General features: G+C 37.9%; 1 protein-coding gene across 1 annotated transcript; it reads right to left on the bottom strand.

The window, feature by feature from the left end:
* Window positions 1–13753: 13753 nt before the first annotated feature.
* LOC128641774 (galanin receptor 2b-like) lies at window positions 13754–18944 on the bottom strand. The gene is made up of 2 exons (XM_053694296.1): window positions 18571–18944; window positions 13754–17059 (listed from the first exon to the last, which is right to left on the bottom strand). Exons 1-2 carry the CDS (start codon window positions 18942–18944, stop codon window positions 16324–16326), a joined length of 1110 nt encoding a protein of 369 aa, XP_053550271.1. The 3' UTR covers window positions 13754–16323.
* Between the last annotated feature and the right edge of the window lie 1528 nt (window positions 18945–20472).

Below are 20472 nucleotides of genomic sequence, written 5' to 3'. Positions count from 1 at the left end.
ATTTATTAACCCCTAATCTGACCCCCCTACACCGCCGCCACCTACATTAAATTTATTAACCCCTAATCTTCCGCCCCCCAACGTCGCCACCACTATATTAAATTTATTAACCCCTAAACCTAAGTCTAACCCTAACCCTAACACCCACTAACTTAAATATAATTTAAATTAATCTAAATAAATTATTCCTATTTAAAACTAAATACTTACCTATAAAATAAACTCTAAGATAGCTATAATATAACTAATAGTTACATTGTAGCTATTTTAGGATTTATTTTAATTTTACAGGCAACTTTGTATATATTTTAACTAGGTAGGATAGTTATTAAATAGTTATTGACTATTTAATAACTTCCTAACTAAAATAAATACAAAAGTACCTGTAAAATAAAACCTAACCTAAGTAACAATTACACCTCAACACTACACTATCATTAAATTATTTCCCTAAATTAACTACAATTAACTACAATTAAATAAAATAAAATAAAGTACGGAAAAAAATAACTAAATTACAGAAAATAATAAAATAATTGCAAGAATTTTAAACTAATTACACCTAATCTAATCCCCCTAATAAAATAAAAAAGCCCCCAAAAATTATAAAAATCCCTACCCTATACTAAATTACAAATATCCCTTAAAAGGGCCTTTTGCGGGGTATTGCCCCAAAGTAATCAGCTCTTTTACCTGTAAAAGAAAATACAATACCCCCTCCAACATTACAACCCTCCACACACACACCCAACCCTACTCTAAAACCCACCCAATCCCCCCCTTAATAAAACCTAACACTAACCCCTTGAAGATCACCCTACCTTGAGACGTCTTCACCCAACTGGGCCTAAGTCCTCAACAAAGCCGGGCAAAGTCTTCATCCAACCGGGCAGAAGAGGTCCTCCAGATGGGCAGAAGTCTTCATCCAGACGGCATCTTCTATCTTCATCCATCCGACGAGGAGCGGCTCCATCTTGAAGACATCCGACACAGAGCATCCATCCAGATCGAAGACTACCCAACGAATGAATATTCCTTTAAATGATGTCATCCATTGGAACAGCCAATAGAATGCAAGCTCTATCCTATTGGCTGATTGAATCAGCCAATAGGATTTTTCCTACATTAATTCCGATTGGCTGATAGAATTCTTTCAGCCAATCGGAATTCAAGGGACACCATCTTGGATGATGTCATTTAAAGGACCAGTCATTCGTCGGGTCTGGATGGATGCTCTGCATCGGATGGATGAAGATAGAAGATGCCGCCTGGATGAAGACTTCTGCCCATCTGGAGAACCTCTTCTGTCCGGTTGGATGAAGACTTCGCCCGGCTGGAGGACCTCTTCTGGCCGGTTGGGTGAAGACGTCTCAAGGTAGGGTGATCTTCAGGGCGTTAGTGTTAGGTTTTATTAAGGGGGGATTGGGTGGGTTTTAGAGTAGGGTTGGGTATGTGAGTGGTGGGGTTTAATGTTGGGGGGTATTGTATTTTTTTTTACAGGTAATAGAGCTGATTACTTTGGGGCAATGCCCCCCAAAAAGCCCTTTTAAGGGCTATTTGTAATTTAGTATAGGGTAAGGATTTTTATTATTTTGGGGGGCTTTTTTATTTTATTAGGGGGATTGGATTAGGTGTAATTAGTTTAAAATTCTTGTAATTATTTTTTTATTTTCTGTAATTTAGTGTGGGTTTTTTTGTACTTTAGTTAATTTTATTTAATTTTAATTAATTGTAGTTAATTGTAGTTCATTTATTTAATTTATTTAATGATAGTGTAGTGTTAGGTGTAATTGTAACTTAGGTTAGGTTTTATTTTACAGGTATATTTGTATTTATTTAAACTAGGTAGTTTTTAAATAGTTAATAACTATTTAATAACTATTCTACCTAGTTAAAATAAATACAAACTTGCCTGTAAAATAAAAATAAACCCTAAGCTAGTTACAATGTAACTATTAGTTATATTGTAGCTAGCTTAGGATTTATTTTACAGATAAGTATTTAGTTTTAAATAGGAATAATTTACGGCTAGATTTAGAGTTTTTTCGGTAATGACCCGAGTAGCTAGCGCTCTTTCCCCCCCCCCCCGCACCTTTTAAACAATGCTGGTATTGAAAGTTCTCTGAAGGGCTACTTTAGGCTCCAAAAAGGGAGCGTAAAGGCATATTTACCGCCACTTCAACTCTCAATACCAGCGTTGCTTATGGTAGCGGCTAGCTGGAAAAACGTGCTCGTGCACGATTCCCCCATAGGAAACAATGGGGCAGTTTGGGCTGAAAAAAACTTCTATTGGCTGTTCCGATCAGCCAATAGAATGCGAGCTCAATCTGATTGGCTGATTGGATCAGCCAATCCAATTGAACTTGAATCTGATTGGCTGATTCAATCAGCCAATCAGATTTTTCCTACCTTAATTCCGATTGGCTGATAGAATCCTATCAGCCAATCGGAATTCAAGGGACGCTATCTTGGATGACGTCATTTAAAGGAACCTTCTTTCGGCGAGTAGGCGTCAGTAGAAGAGGATGGATCCTCGTCGGCTGGAAGAAGATGGCTCCGCTCCGGATGGATGAAGATAGAAGATGCCGCTTGGATGAAGATGTCTACCGGTCCGGATGTCCTCTTCTGCCTGGATAGGATGAAGACTTCTGCCACTCCGGATGTCTTCTTTTGGTCCATCGGTGCCTGGTTGGGTGAAGACGACACAAGGTAGGGAGATCTTCAGGGGGGTAGTGTTAGGTTTATTTAAGGGGGTTTTGGGTTAGAGTAGGGGTATGTGGGTGGTGGGTTGTAATGTTGGGGGTGGTATTGTGTTTTTTTTTTTGGCAAAAGAGCTGATTTCTTTGGGGCATGCCCCGCAAAAAGCCCTTTTAAGGGCTGGTAAGGTAATAGAGCTGTTAACTTTTTTAATTTAGATTAGGGTAGGGAATTTTTTTATTTTGGGCGGCTTTGTTATTTTATTAGGGGGCTTAGAGTAGATGTAATTAGCTTAAAATTCTTGTAATCTTTTTTTATTTTTTGTAATTTAGTGTTTGTTTGTTTTTTTTGTAATTTAGTTTAGTGTAGTTAATTGTATTTTAGTTTAGATATTTGTAGTTTATTTAATTTATTGATAGTGTAGGTGTATTTGTAACTTAGGTTAGGATTTATTTTACAGGTAAATTGGTAATTATTTTAACTAGGTAGCTATTAAATAGTTATTAAATATTTAATAGCTATTGTACCTAGTTAAAATAAATACCAAGTTGTTTTTTTTGTAATTTAGTTTATTTTATTGTAGGTACTTGTAGTTAACTGATTTAATTTATTTATTGATAGTGTAGTGTTAGGTTTAATTGTAACTTAGGTTAGGATTTATTTTACAGGTAATTTTGTAATTATTTTAACTAGGTAGCTATTAAATAGTAAATAACTATTTAATAGCTATTGTACCTAGTTAAAATAAATACAAAGTTGCCTGTAAAATAAATATAAATTCTAAAATAGCTACAATATAATTATTCATTATATTGTAGCTATATTAGGGTTTATTTTACAGGTAAGTATTTTGCTTTAAATAGGATTAATTTATTTAATAAGAGTTAATTTATTTCATTAGAATAAAATTATATTTAACTTAGGGGGGTGTTAGGGTTAGACTTAGCTTTAGGGGTTAATACATTTATTATAGTAGCGGCGAGGTCCGGTCAACAGATTAGGGGTTAATACTTGAAGTTAGGTGTCGGCGATGTTAGGGAGGGCAGATTAGGGGTTAATACTATTTATTATAGGGTTTGCGAAGTGGGAGTGAGGCGGTTTAGGGGTTAATACATTTATTAGAGTAGCGGCGAGCTCCGGTCAGAAGATTAGGGGTTAATAAGTGTAAGTAAGGTAGCGGCGACGTTGGGGGTGGCAGATTAGGGGTTAATAAATATTATGTAGCTGTTGGCGATGTTAGGGGCAGCAGATTAGGGGTTTATAGGTATAATGTAGGTGGCGGCGGAGTGCGGTCCGCAGATTAGGGGTTAAAAAATTTTATTAGAGTGGCGGCGATGTGGGGTGGACCTCGGTTTAGGGGTACATAGGTAGTTTATGGGTGTTAGTGTACATTAGAGCACAGTAGTTAAGAGCTTTATAAACCGGCGTTAGCCCAGAAAGATCTTAACTACTGACTTTTTCCTGTGGATGGAGTCTTGTCGGTAGAGGCTCTACCGCTCACTTCAGCCAAGACTCTAAATACCGGCGTTAGGAAGATCCCATTGAAAATATAGGATACGCAATTGGCGTAAGGGGATCTGCGGTATGGAAAAGTCGCGGCTTGGAAGTGAGCATTAGACCCTTTCCATGAATGACTCTAAATACCAGCGGGTGGTAAAAAGCAGCGTTATGACCCCTTAACGCTGCTTTTGACGGCTAACGCAGAATTCTAAATCTAGGCGTTAGTTAATTATAGGATTTTTATTTACATTAATTTAAATTATATTTAAGTTAGGGAGGTGTTAGGGTTAGAGTTAGACTTAGATTTAGGGGTTAATAAATTTAATATAGTGGCGGCGGTATAGGGGGCGGCAGATTAGGGGTTAATTGGTATAATGTAGGTGGCGGTGGGCTCAGTGAGCGGCGGTTTAGGGGTTAATACATTTATTAGAGTTCCGGCGGGGTCGGGAGCGAACATGAGCTTTCGCTGCTGTCAGACTCCCATTGATTCCTATGGCATCCGCCGCCTCCAGGGCGGTGGATTGAAAACCAGGTACGCTGGGCCAGAATAGTGGCGAGCGTACCTGGTAGATATTTGATAACTACCAAAAGTAGTCAGATTGTGCCGAACTTGCGTTCGGAACATCTGTAGTGACGTAACCATTGATCTGTGTCGGACTGAGTCCGCCGGATCGTATGTTACATCACTATATTCGACTTTTGCCGGTCTGTAGGGTTTGATAACTACGGCGAATCAGGTTTGCCACAAATACACTGCGGAATTCCAGCTTATTTGCGGTTGACAGCTTGATAAATAGAGGCCTTAGTGTTTGAACACTGGTATAAGTTACCAAGGGTGTGATTCATTCAGTTGTGCTCTGCTGCACTTTTTGGATAAAAAAGTATTTGCTTCAGGTAGGGCCTTTGTCGAGTTGCCTCTTAGCCTTTGGGTTACCTTTGGTATTGGACCAAGACAGCGGCTCTCTATTATGAGCTGGCTTCTTTGTGTGCGGTCTCTATGGGCGTGGTTATCTCGTCACGTGATTCATCGGCTGTGATCTCCGTTGGTATTATTCCGCCTCCTTTGGTATTTTGTTTATCCTTGGGGTTAATTTCTGTATGCTTGCGATGTTTTATCCGCTTGTGGTGGCAGTATTTTATCCGCGCTCCGGAGTCCTTGAATTTTCCCTTACTTCCTTTATAGCAGTATTGGCCGCTTTTTTGCTGGTGGAGGACTGTACAAATAACTTCACGCTCTTATTTCAGCGCAATTATGCTTCTACAATTCTGATGGATAGTTTCTGCCTTTTTCACGCAGTCCTCTGATTCCAAACAATTCTTCTCACAATAATGCCGGTGATCGGCAGTAGTTTTCATCAGATAATCTTCTCTTTGCAAAGTTGCACAGTTGTACAGTTGTACTGCACTGTGTTGATGAGTCTTTTATACCTTTATTCCAATTGGGTATAGTGTTAAAGTTGATGGTAATCCTCTGTTTGTAGCAAAGTCTCAGTATCACATCGACCGGTTTCGCCCTATGCAAGGGCTTTTTCAAGATGTGTTTAGTGTAGCTCTGATCCTTCCTTTATAGGCCTTCCTCTCCATCTATTGGTAGAATGTTCAAAAGAGGAGGAGCTAAATCTTGTCATTCATTATCAATTCAGATATCTATGCAGTGTTAATAATCAAAGTTCTTGCTTATTAATTATACATAAAGGGGGTAATATCTGATTTGGAATTTAGGCCAAGGGGGTGCAGTGTCTTCATTTTGTATATCAGTTCTGCTTCTGTTCTTAAAAGTTTATTTTCAAAGTCTCCCCCCCCCCCCTCCAGTTTGGTTTGACTTTTACTACTCTCCAAAAAGTTAGGTCTTTTAATCTGTTGTTATGAACTTCAGAGAAGTGTTTATAAAGTTGTGTGTCCTTATGCCCCTTTTCTATGATGCACAAATGCTCTTGAATGTGTTCTCTGAGGGTTCTGGTAGTTTCACATAAGTACTGTTTTTTGCAGCTGCATTCGATTATGTAGACTACCCCCTTGTCTGTGCATCTTATAGTAACCTTGATTTCAAAAGTTTGCCCTGTTTGGCTTGATGTAAAGTTTTTTACTTTTTTGCTGAAGTGGCAAGATTTACAGCAAAAACAAGGAAAAAAGCCCTTTACCTTCCAAATCTAATTGTCTGCTGCTTTTGTTCGTGTTTTTAAACTGACTAGGGGCCAGTAGCATTTTTAAATTCTGGGATCTTTTATAGATAAATGTAGGATTCATGGTTATCTTGTCTCCTATGATGGGGTCTTCTCTGACTAGATGCCAATGTTTTTTTTTTTAATGTAAAAAAAAAATGTCCCCATCATAGGAGACAAGATAACCATGAATCCTACATTTATCTATAAAAGATCCCAGAATTTAAAAATACACACACACTACATACAATATCATAGATTTCGAAGAAATTCATTGTTATAAAATTAACAGTATGATTTTATAGGGTAATGGTAAATTATATTTTCTATAATTATAGATAAATTAATTATCTTAATGTTTTTAGCACATCTTTGTAACATTTTGAAAAAAACTGCAATGGTATGTAATGGGGGGGTGCAAAATTTTTCCTCGCCTGTGTGGTCAAAAATCCTAGCACCGGCCCTGGTGCCCCCTCAAAAAATATTGATTTGATCATACGCTTTAAAAATAATAAATAAAATAATGAATTGTTATGTAATGCTGCATGCTGGGGGCCAAGTTAGCTGCCGAACTGAGAGGTCGCATCACGCATCTGCAAGGAGCTCCGTGTCTTAACCTCCTATTTGGAATTGGAAGTTAATTAGAGACTTTTTGGACTTGTCTTTAACCCTATTAATTTTACCTAACTATCGTAAGTTACTCATTTTATTAAACAATAGACCATGATAAGAATATGATTGCATCATATAAATATGTCTATAAATTGCTACTGGCTTCTATCGACGCCTCAAAAGTGCACTGTGATCTTAGGCCGGGCCTAAGATCACAGTGCCCTTTTAAAGGCGTTGAAAGAAGCCGGTAGCCATTTATAAACTTATATTTATATGATGCAATCATATTCTTATAGGTTCACCGTACATAGGTTGTATTAAGTAGCCTGATATCCGTTAGTTATTGTGAAACAGGTATAGCTAAATCTATAAACAAAAGGCAAATGAGGCACCGGATGTAAGCAATAAGAAACGTCCTTTATTGTAAAAGGTATACATGAAATTACACGGTTTACCAGCTTGAAAAACCCTTGGGGCAAAAGTGGAGTAGTGGTTCCCCATGTACCCTGATGCTGACGCATTTTGGCTGTTGCCGTAATCGTAGCTAAAGGGCTAAAGCATTCACTTCTATATAAACTTAAAATTCACCTGTGATTGGTTAAAAAAATATGCTACATGACTAAAACACACCTCCACCAATAAACATTTGTATCTGCCCATTTTGGATGTCAGCAATTTTACTTTGTAACATAAATCAAGTTTCAAAATATAATGCACTTCTGGTATATATAGAAGTTTAATAGAACTGACATAGCCTCAAAGATATAAATAGACATAGCCTAGGCTATGACAGTTTACATATAATCTATATTCTCATATATCTATATATATATCCTATGTAACTTAAATCTGATTGAGGTTTAAATGTTATTTTATAATTAAATTTAAACTCCATTTGTAAGTGCATGAACACTGGGAGGAATCGATTGGAGAAACCAATTGTGTGAACTAATAGGAGAAACAGGAATGTAGGATGAAAATATATCCAATTTTCTGGATACACAGGCTAACACCAGAAGTTAATCAGATCAAATTCTGAATTAAACCCGAAGGGTACCCTAGTATTCAACCGGTGTATCCAGAAAACCTCCCTCTTCAAAAAGAAAGGTTTCTCTATCACCCCCCTATTGTCAGAATTCACAACCTCAATGATGGTCCAAGAAAGTGTCTTGGGATCCTTACCATATTTAACTCTAAAATGACTCACTAAGGGAGTGGTTAATTTACCTGTCTTGATGTCATTAATGTGTTCCCTTATCCTAGTCCTGACTTGGCGGCTCGTTTGGCCTGTATATTGAATGTCACATGAATCGCAGTTCAGCAAATAAATTGCATAGGTGGATCTGCAGTTAAAAAGTGCTCTATGCGAAAATGTTTCACCAGTATATGAGCTTCTGAACATATTGCCCAATCTGACATGTCCACATGCTATGCAATTGCTGTAACTGCATTTGTATACCCCCTTGTATCTAAGCCAGGAGGATTCACTAATCTCTTCCTGTTTAAATTGCGTTCGGGCTACAAAATTCCCTATAGTTTTTCCCCTTTTGAAAGCAAACCGGACTCCTTGCAAGGCGAACTGTACAAGATCATCATCCGCTTTCAACATTGTCATATGTCTGCGTATGATGTTGCATATCTGGTAATATTGCCTACTAAACTGTGTGACAAAGGTTATCTGTTCAGAATCCCTGCCATGTCCCGTTATTTTGGTCTTGTCCTTGAGGAGACATGAAAAGGAACTATCCAGGAAATTCCTTGAGAGGGGTTACCCTAAGCAGGATATAGATAGAGTCCGCAAGGAAATAAGGGGGATTGAGAGATCTAGTCTCCTCAAGAGAAAGGGGAAAAACTATAGGGAATTTTGTAGCCCCAACGCAATTAAAACAGGAAGAGATTAGTGAATCTCCTGGCTTAGATACAAGGAGGTATACAAATGCAGTTACAGCATGTGGACATGTCAGATTGGGCAATATGTTCAGAAGCTCATATACTGGCGAAACATTTTCGCATAGAGCACTTTTTAACTGCAGATCCACCTATGCAATTTATTTGCTGAACTGCGATTCATGTGACATTCAATATACAGGCCAAATGAGCCGCCAAGTCAGGGGTAGGATAAGGGAATACATTAATGACAACAAGACAGGTAAATTAACCACTCCCTTAGCGAGTCATTTTAGAGTTAAACATGGTAAGGATCCCAAGACACTTTCTTGGGCCATCATTGAGGTTGTGAATTCTGACAATAGGGGGGTGATAGAGAAACCTTGCTTTTAAAGAGGGAGGTTTTCTGGATACACAGGTTGAACACTAGGGTACCCTTCGGGTTTAATTCAGAATTTGATCTGATTAACTTCTGGTGTTAGCCTGTGTATCCAGAAAAATTGGATATATTTTCATCCTACATTCCTGTTTCTCCTATAAGTTCCCACAATTGGTTTCTCCAATCAGTCCTCCCAGTGTTCATGCACTTACAAATGGAGTTTAAATTTAATTATAACATAACATTTAAACCTCAATCAGATTTAAGTTACATAGGATATATATAGATATATGAGAATATAGATTATATGTAAACTGTCATAGCCTAGGCTATGTCTATTTATATCTGTAAGGCTATGTCAGTTCTATTAAACTTCTATATATACCAGAAGTGCATTATATTTTGAAACTTTATTTATGTTACAAAGTAAAATTGCTGACATCCAAAATGGGCAGATACAAATGTTTATTGGTGTTGGTGTGTTTTAGTCACGTAGCATATTTTTTTTAACCAATCACAGGTGAATTTTAAGTTTATTTAGAAGTGAATGCTTTAGCCCTTTAGCTACGATTATGGCAACAGCCGAAACACGTCAGCATCAGGGTACGTGGGGAACCACTACTTCACTTTTGCCCCAAGGGTTTTTCAAGCTGGTAACCCGTGTAATTTCATGTATACCTATTACAATAAAGGATGTTTCTTATTGCTTACATCCGGTGCCTCATTTGCCTTTTGTTTATGAACTCTTACTGGATATGAATATGGCACGGATGATAGCCTCATAAACAAAGTAAGTAGCATATAATTTCCCCGTGTGACACCAAGGATTTAGAAGCAGTTGGCTCTTTCCAGTCTATCCTGTCTACCCGCCCCCCATCGTGACGTCATTCGTCAAACACACCCGGAACTTGGTTGTACACACGCTGGCGTGCTGTAGGGATCCTTCACCGTCTCGACTTCACTACCGCCTGGAGCACATACGGATGCCGCGGGTGAGGAATCTGAGCCCTGGAATTCAGAAGGTGGGTCCCCAAGATCAACACTAGTAAATACCAGCGTATGACCAGGTGTGTAATTTGTCGCCTTTTACAACAGTGTTGGATGTAGATTTTAATGTGAGGATTCTTTTAGGGGGCGGAGTGAAAGGAGAGTGTGCCACACAGGGGGACTATGTGGAGGATATCGTTTCATTAACAGTGACTTTTCAGCAGGTGCTGCCTATAATTTGGTTCTCTGTATAGCTAAATCTAATCTACAAAACTATTAGTACCCAAGAACCTAGTATCCTCACTGCTATTGCAAACAAAGGGGTTAATTGCATTGGGGGGTTTGGGGTGCATAGCTGTTTAGGGGACATGATTGAGATTTGAGATTGAGTTTAAGGGTTTTGGATCATGGTGATTAAGAGGTGAATTGTTTTTAAGGAGCTATTGCACTGGGGGTCTCAAGTTTAATGGCTCTGTTTTAGTGCACTGCTTAGGATTTAGACTTCATTCTTTTACCTAGTGATTTAGCACATATTCTCCAAATGTTAATAGTGGGGGATAAGCCAGCCAGAAGCTAAACTTTCCTGCAGAATATGTAAATCTGCTCTTATATTGACTCTCATACATGCTTTGTAAATGCGTGCCCCCTCGTGAAAACAAAATGCCCCCCCCCCCATTCCGTTCGTTCTGGAGCCGACCCTGGGTAGCAGATTCAGGATAAATGTGAGGAAGCAGTTTTTACAGAAAGGGTGGTGGATTCATGAAATAAACTTACAATAGAGGTGGTAAACACAGGAACTGTATAGTAATAATAAAAAAATGCCTGGGGCATGCATGATGCAAAAGAAAACAGTAACATAATATGGGTAGACTTGATGGGCCTTTTGTTTCTTATCTACCATACATTTCTATTGCCTAGATTTAGAGTTCTGCGTTAGCCGTCCTAACGCTGGTTTTTGCCGCCCGCTGGTATTTAGAGTCAGTCATGAAAGGGTCTAACGCTCACTTTCCAGCCGCAACTTTTCCATACCGCAGATCCCCCTACGCCAATTGCGTATCCTATCTTTTCAATGGGATCTTTCTAACGCCGGTATTTAGAGTCTTGGCTGAAGTGAGCGTTAGAAATCTAACGACAAAACTCCAGCCGCAGAAAAAAGCCAGGAGTTAAGAGCTTTCTGGGCTAACGCTGGTTCATAAAGCTCTTAAAGGGCCACTGTAAGTAAATATTTTCTATGCCTGTTACTAACCAACTACCAATAGCATTTCATTAACATATCTCTACCGTATATCAGAAATCTTGTCTGCAAATTTAATTGTTTTCCAAACCCACTCCGTGGGTATCCTTTGCTCTGTACCAATCCGTTTACAATACCTAGGTTTCAAAATGGCGCTTTAAACACAAAGTTATTGGTTTAAGTATTTTGAACACGCAGTGCTGAAAATAGTGGGCAGGATAACATGACATCATCGGCGAATAAAAGATATAACTTTTAGAACGTTATGAAACTTCGTTTTGGAGAAAATATAGGTCAGTAGGTTTTAATTAATGTTTATTAACTTTAATATGTTAGTTGTTTAGCTTAAAAATTATAACAGAAAGTAATCCTTTAAATACTGTGCTCTAAAGTACACTAACACCTATAAACTACCTATGTACCCCTAAACCGAGGCCCCCTCACATCGCCGCCACTCTATTACATTTTTTTAACCCCTAATCTGCCGACCGCACACCGCCGCCACCTACATTATCCCTATGTACCCCTAATCTGCTGACCCTAACATCGCCGACCCCTACATAATATTTATTAACCCCTAATCTGCCCCCTCAACGTCGCCGCTACCTACCTACAATTATTAACCCCTAATCTGCCGACCGGACCTCACTGCTACTATAATAAAGTTATTAACCCCTAATCCGCCTCACTCCCGCCTCAAAAACCCTATAATAAATAGTATTAACCCCTAATCTGCCCTCCCTAACATCGCTGACACCTAACTTCAAGTATTAACCCCTAATCTGCCGACCAGACCACTCCGCTACTCTAATAAATGTATTAACCCCTAAAGCTAAGTCTAACCCTAACACCCCCCTAAATTAAATATAATTTTAATCTAACAAAATAAAATAAATCTTATTAAATAAATTATTCCTATTTAAAGCTAAATACTTACCTGTAAAATAAACCCTAATATAGCTACAATATAAATAATAATTATTATTTTAGGATTTATATTTATTTTAGGATTTATATTTATTTTACAGGCAACTTTGTATTTATTTTAACCAGGTACAATAGCTATTAAATAGTTCAGAACTATTTAATAGTTACCTAGTTAAAATAATTACAAAATTACCTGTAAAATAAATCCTAACCTAAGTTACAATTAAACCTAACACTACAATATCAATAAATTAATTAAATAAACTATCTACAATTATCTACAATTAAATCAACTAAACTAAATTACAAAAAAATACAAACACTAAATTACAAAAAATAAAAAAAGATTACAAGAATTTTAAACTAATTACACCTACTCTAAGCCCCCTAAAAAAATAACAATGGTTAGGTTTAGACTTAGATTTGGGGTTAATACATTTATTAGAGTAGTGGCGAGGTCCGGTGGGCAGATTAGGGGTTAATACTTGAAGTTAGGTGTCGGCGATGTTAGGGAGGGCAGATTAGGGGTTAATACTATTTATTATAGGGTTTTTGAGGAGGGAGTGAGGCGGATTAGGGGTTAATAACTTTATTAGAGTAGCAGTGAGGTCCAGTCGGCAGATTAGGGGTTAATAATTGTAGGTAGGTAGCGGCGACGTTGGGGGCAGCAGATTAGGGGTTAATAAATATAATATAGGGGTCGGCGGTGTTAGGGGTAGCAGATTAGGGGTACATAGGGATAACGTGGGTTGCGGCGGTGTACGGAGCGACAGATTAGGGGTTAAAAATAATATGCAGGGGTCAGCGATAGCGGGGTCGGCATATTAGGGGTTAATAAGTGTAAGGTTAGGGGTGTTTAGACTTGGGGTACATGTTAGGGTGTTAGGTGCAAACTTAAGAAGTGTTTCCCCATAGGACACAATGGGGCTGCGTTAGGAGCTGAACACTGCTTTTTTGCAGGTGTTAGGTTTTTTTTCAGCTCAAACTGCCCCATTGTTTCCTATGGGGGAATCGTACACAAGCACGTTTTTGAAGCTGGCCGCGTCCGTAAGCACTGCTGGTATTTAGAGTTGAAGTGGCGGTAAATTATGCTATACGCTCCCTTTTTGGAGCCTAACGCAGCCCTTCAGAGAACTCTAAATACCAGCGGTATTTAAAAGGTGCAGGGGAAAAAATACACGCGTAGCTAGCGCACACCTTTGGCCGCAGAACTCTAAATCTAGGCGTATGTTTCTATATAATATGGTGTGTGGCATCTGTGATTCTAAAAAAGTTACAAGGCTGATTTTAACATCTAAACTAAATGAATGGTCAAAAATATACGGACACAACTAAGAAAAAAGATAATGAAATCACAAATATCAGTCATTAGGGAAAAGGATTTTTATTTTGCCATAATCATGCAAATTTTCAAAGTTGTTTTTCTTCCAAGATGTAATTAAAGCAACAATGATGGTTCAATTCTGAACAGAAGCATTTTTCAATACATTTCTAATTTTAGATTAGAAAAAATGTTTCTTGTAACCGCTTTTACTGTTTAAATGGCATATGCACATATGCTGTATATGCCCAGTGCTCCAGCATTAAAACACCAGGCCTGCTCAATAGTAGTTTGTGCGATACAAACTACCTTATTGCTGATACGATGCATGTCACTGATAGCTGTGAGCGGCCATGTTTGTCTAATGGTGCACAGAGAATCTGCAGCATATGTGCATATGCTTCTGAAACAGTACTAACTTCTACTAGAAGCACATTTGCTAATAGAAATATATAGCTAACATGTACATTTCAGTTTTGGCCATGATGTCCCTTTAAGGCCCTACTCCTCTTTTTTTAACCGTGTGTGCTTTCAAGAAATCAATTTCCTTTATAAATCACATATCATTAGCAGGTCAAAAAAAGGAACGGAACGTAAAAGAGAAGACCACTGTTAGATGAATGTATTTGTATATGTTCACTTTTATTCACTATGCCACACGTAAAGGGTCATTCCAGTATAATTATCAAAGTGGTAATTTGGCCTTATCATTATCTGTATTCCAAGTTCTCAATATAGTAAAACATAAATGCATCTCTGTGGGCCCAATTCTCTAATGTTTGCTCATTGTATAAGATTCTGTAAAGATATTGGGGCTGATTTATCATGCCCCGTATGCACCTGTTTCTAAGACGGCTACTCCTGAACTCGTCCGCCGCCTCTGAGGCTGCGGACAGCAATCTGCCCGATCAGATACGATCGGGTTGATTGACACCCCCTTGCTAGCAGCCGATTGCACAAGCTTTTCACTAGAAATGGTTGTGCAATGATAAATGCAGACAGCGTATGCGGATCATGTCCGTCCATACATTGTTAAATCCGCCCCATTGGCTTTGTATGTTGAATGTATGGTTAGTAGTATTTACAAGTGATAGCGATTACAAAAATCCTATTTGACATATTCACAAAAAAAACACTTGCACTCTTCATAAGGCGAATTGCATAAGTAGAAATAGTACCAGGTTTGTCTGTATTTATTTTTATTTATAACAGATTCATTAAAAGTAAAGTATTTGGTAATCTCGATTTAAAGAGGACAAAATATTTTAAATAGTAAATATTTATGTTATACGGTATATAATGCTTGTCAATTGTACAGTTGACATTTTTGGTTACAAAAAGAAAAGGTGTGTTATTTTAAATGTTTTACTTTGTTTTTATCGCTATATTCATAAAATGTTTTCATACTCCTATTTGATGCAATATTTAAAATTAATGGAATTTAAATAACGCCCACATCTTTTAACGTAAAGCTTCACAGTGGAATGTTTTAAAAATAATTAGAACTGTCATTTTTTTCAAAATTTACATTGCTTTGCTGACCAGGGATATACCCTTTGAAAATATATTTTTAAATCTTATTTCTTTCTAGTGTTGCCAAACAACCACTGTGGAGATTTAGGGTTCTGAAATCTGAACTATACACTCCATCTTCTCTGGGGAGATTTAAATCTAAACAATTTTAAGCATATAATTGCAGACCAAAATAAATAATGAAAGAGCATTGAAAATTTGATATACTATGCATGAATAATCTTTTATGGGGAACTTAGTTTAGAACTTTAATAGTTATATTAGAAATTCCTTTAAATTTTGAACAGGTCTGTGTTTGACATTTGAAAAACCTGTCAATGTGTGGGGCCCCTCTCACCCTGCCCAAAGGGCAGCCCTGACCATCAGCCGCTAAAGAGTAATATGAAGTAATATCATTAGTAACAGGAATGTAATATACAATTTGTTTTACCAGCAGTCTGAACAAGATCAAAATCAGTATTGTAAATAGAAGATTGTCTCATTGTGCTCTCTCTAGACTAATAATAATAATTTGTATGATATCAAAAGACATTCTAGCCTACATCTTCACAGAGTTATTTTCGTTAAAACTCATCATAAACTAAATACAGGATGTACATTGCACCGTCTCTTAACCTCACCCCTGACATTGCTGGGCCCCCCAAATGACAGCGCCCTGGGTGGGTGCCCCACTCGCCATTCCAAAGGGCAGGTCTGACCATCAACCACTGAGAAGTAATCTTATTGGTTACAACAATGTCATATACAATTTGTTTTACCATCAGACTGGAAGAAGATTGTTTCTCATTGTGCCTTCTCTAGACTAATAATATTCATGTGTATGACAACAAAGCTTTCTATCCTACATCTTCACAGCAGTTATGTGTGTTATAACTCCAGAGGTGGTACAATTTTGCTTTATGTTGTTGTTTTTCTACATCAGGGGCCCATTTTGGCACTCATTATTTTGATTATTCATAACCTTTAGACCCATTCTCAGTATATTTTGGTGGATTCATTTAATTAAGGAACATAAATGGATTGTGCACAACATTTTTCTTAAACCGTCCCAATAAAGAAGTCTTTTAGCCACATCTGTTACAGATCATGGAGTTCCTAGTGGCCTGGATGAATTGGATCTGTTAACACTATTTTGTTGACCATTTCTCTTTCCGTGCTCCTCATTTATATGGGATACTTCAGTAGAGGCAGCATCAAAACCAGGCTCGGCATTGGCTGCATTCACTACATGGACCTTGTTGCGACCCTTTTTCCTCAGAAGACAGCTGAAAACTTTCTGAAAACCTTTGCGGAAGTGCTTTGACACCAAGGCATAGACAATGGGATTGAGGCAAGAATTTGCATAGGCCATGCAATGGGAGAGTAGACGGAAGGCATAAGTGGCCTGGTTAAAGGGGAAGTCACCATAAAGATAGCACATGACCACCACATGATGAGGAAGCCAGCAGAGACAGAAAAGGACAGTCACAATAATAATCATTTTGGTAACCTTCCTCTTTGCTTTTTTGGATTCTGACATATCCTCAAGTGGGTCAACAGCTGTCCACAAGTACTTAATGGTTCTGGTGTAAGATAGGCTTACAATAAGCACTGGAATAACATACCCTACAATAAAGGTGCCTGTATCCATAATTTTACGGGTCCTCTCCTTCCACCCAGGCATGCAAATGTGGCTTGATTCATAGTCCATCAAGTCATAGTAGCTCAAATAAGGCCCAGCAAATATCACAGAAAGCCCCCAAATAACAGCCATTGTAGCAACTGCATTCCAAGGGGTCCGAAGTTCACGGGACCGCAGGGGGTAACGGATAGCCAGGTACCTATGGAAAAAAAATGCTTTATTACAAAGTATCAGTCATTAGCTAAATATCTATCACCTTGCTAGCTTGCCTTTTCTGTAGGCAAATCCTCCTTAATATATTAATTCCTACAGAGAGACTGTTATCCATCTGATGATTTACCCATCTTCCATTGCTGCATATATACTGTCACATTTTTAAAACACATTCTAGGTCTCAATAAAAAAAAATCATAATAATTCTAACATGCTATGTTTTTGCTATCTGTCAACCAATAACGGTCCACAGCCACATAACTTCTGAATTGGAAATTAAAGTAAAAAAATAAAACACCTATCTAATGGTAAAATAATGTATTATTCACTGACAGGTTCCTATGTGCCTACATTAAAAAAATATTGCAGCAAATATATACTGGGCGGTGCAGTGTTCAGCAGCATCTCTAGAACAATGATCAATTAAATGTTACAGGAGACACTGCAACCAATTATTCATTGACCAACCTTTATTGGCTATTTGGGCAGCACCCAATGACCTCCATTTAAGAATGGATGGACAGACAAGGGCGGAAATCTCTGCTCCTGTCTGCTCATCATTGCACAAGCTGTCAATCTTCTCAGTCGGATAGGTCAGAGGGGATTAAAAAATGTAAATTTATAGTTGGCATAGCAGGTTAACTCTTGGCTTCAAGCTCTGCCATGTGATCATGCAGTTAAAGGAGCTCCAAAGCTGCATTTACAGCTTCTCAAATGGAGGCCTATATGTTTACTGTCATTTTTAAGTAAACCATTCATTATACCTCTATAAAGGGGCCAATTCCTTAAAAAATACTTATATATATATATATATATATATACATACAGGTGGCCCTCAGTTTACGCCGGGGTTAGGTTCCAGAAGGAATGGTTGGAAATCGAAACCGTTGTAAATTGAAACCCAGTTTATAATGTAAGTCAAAGTGAGGGAGATAGGTTCCAGGCCCCTCTCAAAATTGTCATAAGTAACACCTAATACATTATTTTAAAGCTTTGAAATGAAGACTTTAAATGCTAAACAGCATTATAAACCTAATAAAATAATCACACAACACAGAATATATAAATAAACTAAGTTACATGAACAAAAACATTTGCTAAACAGCATTATAAACCTAATAAAATAATCACACAACACAGACTTCACTTGCATTTTTCTGCAAACAGTTCTTTCTATGCATTCAAATCTGGACTGATTTATAGACAGGAAGATCTTGTTCCTTTGCAAACTGCTCGATAGCTCAGGTCTGGTTAAACTGATTAATTTCAGCTTGCTTGGCTTTGCTGCAACACAAACGAACAGCTCCACCTACTGGCTATTTTAATAAATGCACTGCTTCTCAATACTTTTCAATAGCAGTCACAAGACTGGAAAAAAAAGGTTGTTATTCTGAAACGGTGTAAATTGAACCAATGTAAAACGAGGGCCACCTGTATATATATAATATAGCAGTTTGTGTTTGTCTTTCATGTGCCCTTAAAGACTCACATACTTACCTATCAACAGACACTGCTGCAAGAGTGAAGCTGCTAGCATACATTGTGAGGTATATGAAGAAGTGAACAGCTTTGCACATGAAAGCACCAAACACCCAGTCTTCAAGCGAGTAGATGGTGGCCTGAAATGGTACACAGAAGATAATAAAGGAGACATCTGCAACACTTAGGTTCAGGATGAACAAGTTGGTCGTGTTGTGTGTCCTCTGGCCACTCCTTAGCAGAACAGCCAACACAAGACTGTTTCCCACTGTACCCAGGAGAAAGATGAGGGAGAAGATGACTGGGACAACAACACTGGCTGGATTGAAAAGGCTGAGATCTGATGAATTCCAAGGCCCAGCTAGGCCAGCAAAGTCATCGTGGTCTGACATGGGCCCAGTTGAAGGAACTGTAAAAAAAAAAGAAGGAGGTTATTAAATGAGTCCATTTGCACTTACATTATCTTCCCCCTCATCTTGCTTTGTCTACACCAAGTCTGGTGTGCCTGAGCTACGTGGCATTTATATTACTAAAACACAGAGCACAAACAAGTCAGCCTACTAATTTCTATGCAAAGGCCATTTGTTAAAAAACCCATCCCACTATGGACATCTCAATATTGTGAGAGTGGGGCACTTTTTATTGGTTATAAAGATGTACTTTAACCTGATTTTGTCTGACCGAATTTCATATCAAAGTCTCTACTAAGATTATAAGGAAATTCAAGTATATTACATTATGTAAAGGTTTAAAAAGCAAAACCATCTTTATCATGTAACCTTTAAACAATTATACTTTATGTGCCGCATAATTTACACTACAAAACCAATATTGTTATGCGTCTTGCTGCTACACGCTGCAATGCAACCAAATACTTTGATCCAGATCATTCTCTATATAAAACATACATACAAACACTGTAGTAACATGATGAGATGCTTTATCTTTTACTTGAGTTATTCTAACTCTTAGCAATAGAGAATGTGACACGAAGGGCTCAATATACTAAGCAGCATATGATATTTGTTGGTGCCCTTGTGGGGCTGCTTTCAACAATGTAAGTAGCAGCAGACACCCGACCACTGCTTCTTACACTATCAGTCACCTTTGAGTTGGCAGATAGAAATCACCCTGAACATGTTTGACCAATCGCACAAGAGAAGAGGGGCCAGTGCTCACACAAATGAGTGTGTAATGATATATACAGGCAGTGGGTGTACAGTGTCCGCTGCCAGTTTGCCACAAAGTCAGGCAGACAGGTTCTCAAGTCGGGAACCTCTTCCACACTGGTTTGATACATGTGGTTATATGTCCACACAGGTGAAATGTGTTTAGAAACCTTTGGAATGATTTATGTTTTTAAAATGAAATTGATGGGGCATCATAATCAAACAATGACATGCTCTTATTTGTTAGAGTATGTCATTTTAAGACTAGAAACCTTTTAATGTACTGGGCTGTTGATTGGATTAGCAGCAGTTTAAAGGATGAAAACACTGAGACAGAGGGAGATTTGTTTGAAACCACAGGATTTTGAACACTGTCAGCTTTAATGGATATTTTTCCATTTCTTGCATAAATGTCATACAATATTTTATAATGTTCTTTTCATCTTTTCATGTGCAATTAAAACAGACCCTGTGACGCATTATGTTATAATGGTTTAGTTTGATATTTGGTGGTATAATCTTATTATTTTTAAGACAGTAGCTATACACAGATGTTGTCCCCTCCAGTTTTCAATAGTGCATATGTAAAGATCTGTTTGAATACTTTTAAAATGTCTGGAACTCTTTAATGTGCATAAACTTAAATGTTTATATTATACAGGAACCTGTAGCATAGGAGTAGATCTATCTTATCATGTCAGCATTATGCAATGTGGCTTAGGGCCGATGTTTGAGCAGTCTCTGCTCAGGC

This window comes from Bombina bombina, chromosome 11, assembly GCF_027579735.1.
Source record: "Bombina bombina isolate aBomBom1 chromosome 11, aBomBom1.pri, whole genome shotgun sequence".
NCBI classification, from domain to species: Eukaryota; Metazoa; Chordata; class Amphibia; order Anura; family Bombinatoridae; genus Bombina; species Bombina bombina.
The sequence above is the reverse complement of the archived record's forward strand: the minus strand, read 5'-3'. Positions and strand labels throughout refer to the sequence as shown.

What these genes read in the sequence shown, in the direction of transcription:
- LOC128641774 (XM_053694296.1), bottom strand. Translation starts at nt 18,944, where the DNA reads ATGTCAGACCACGATGACTTTGCTGGCCTAGCTGGGCCTTGGAATTCA. An exon ending in GCAGCAGTGTCTGTTGATAG is followed by an intron (nt 17,060 to 18,570) that starts GTAAGTATGTGA and finishes TTTTTTCCATAG; the next exon opens with GTACCTGGCTATCCGTTACC.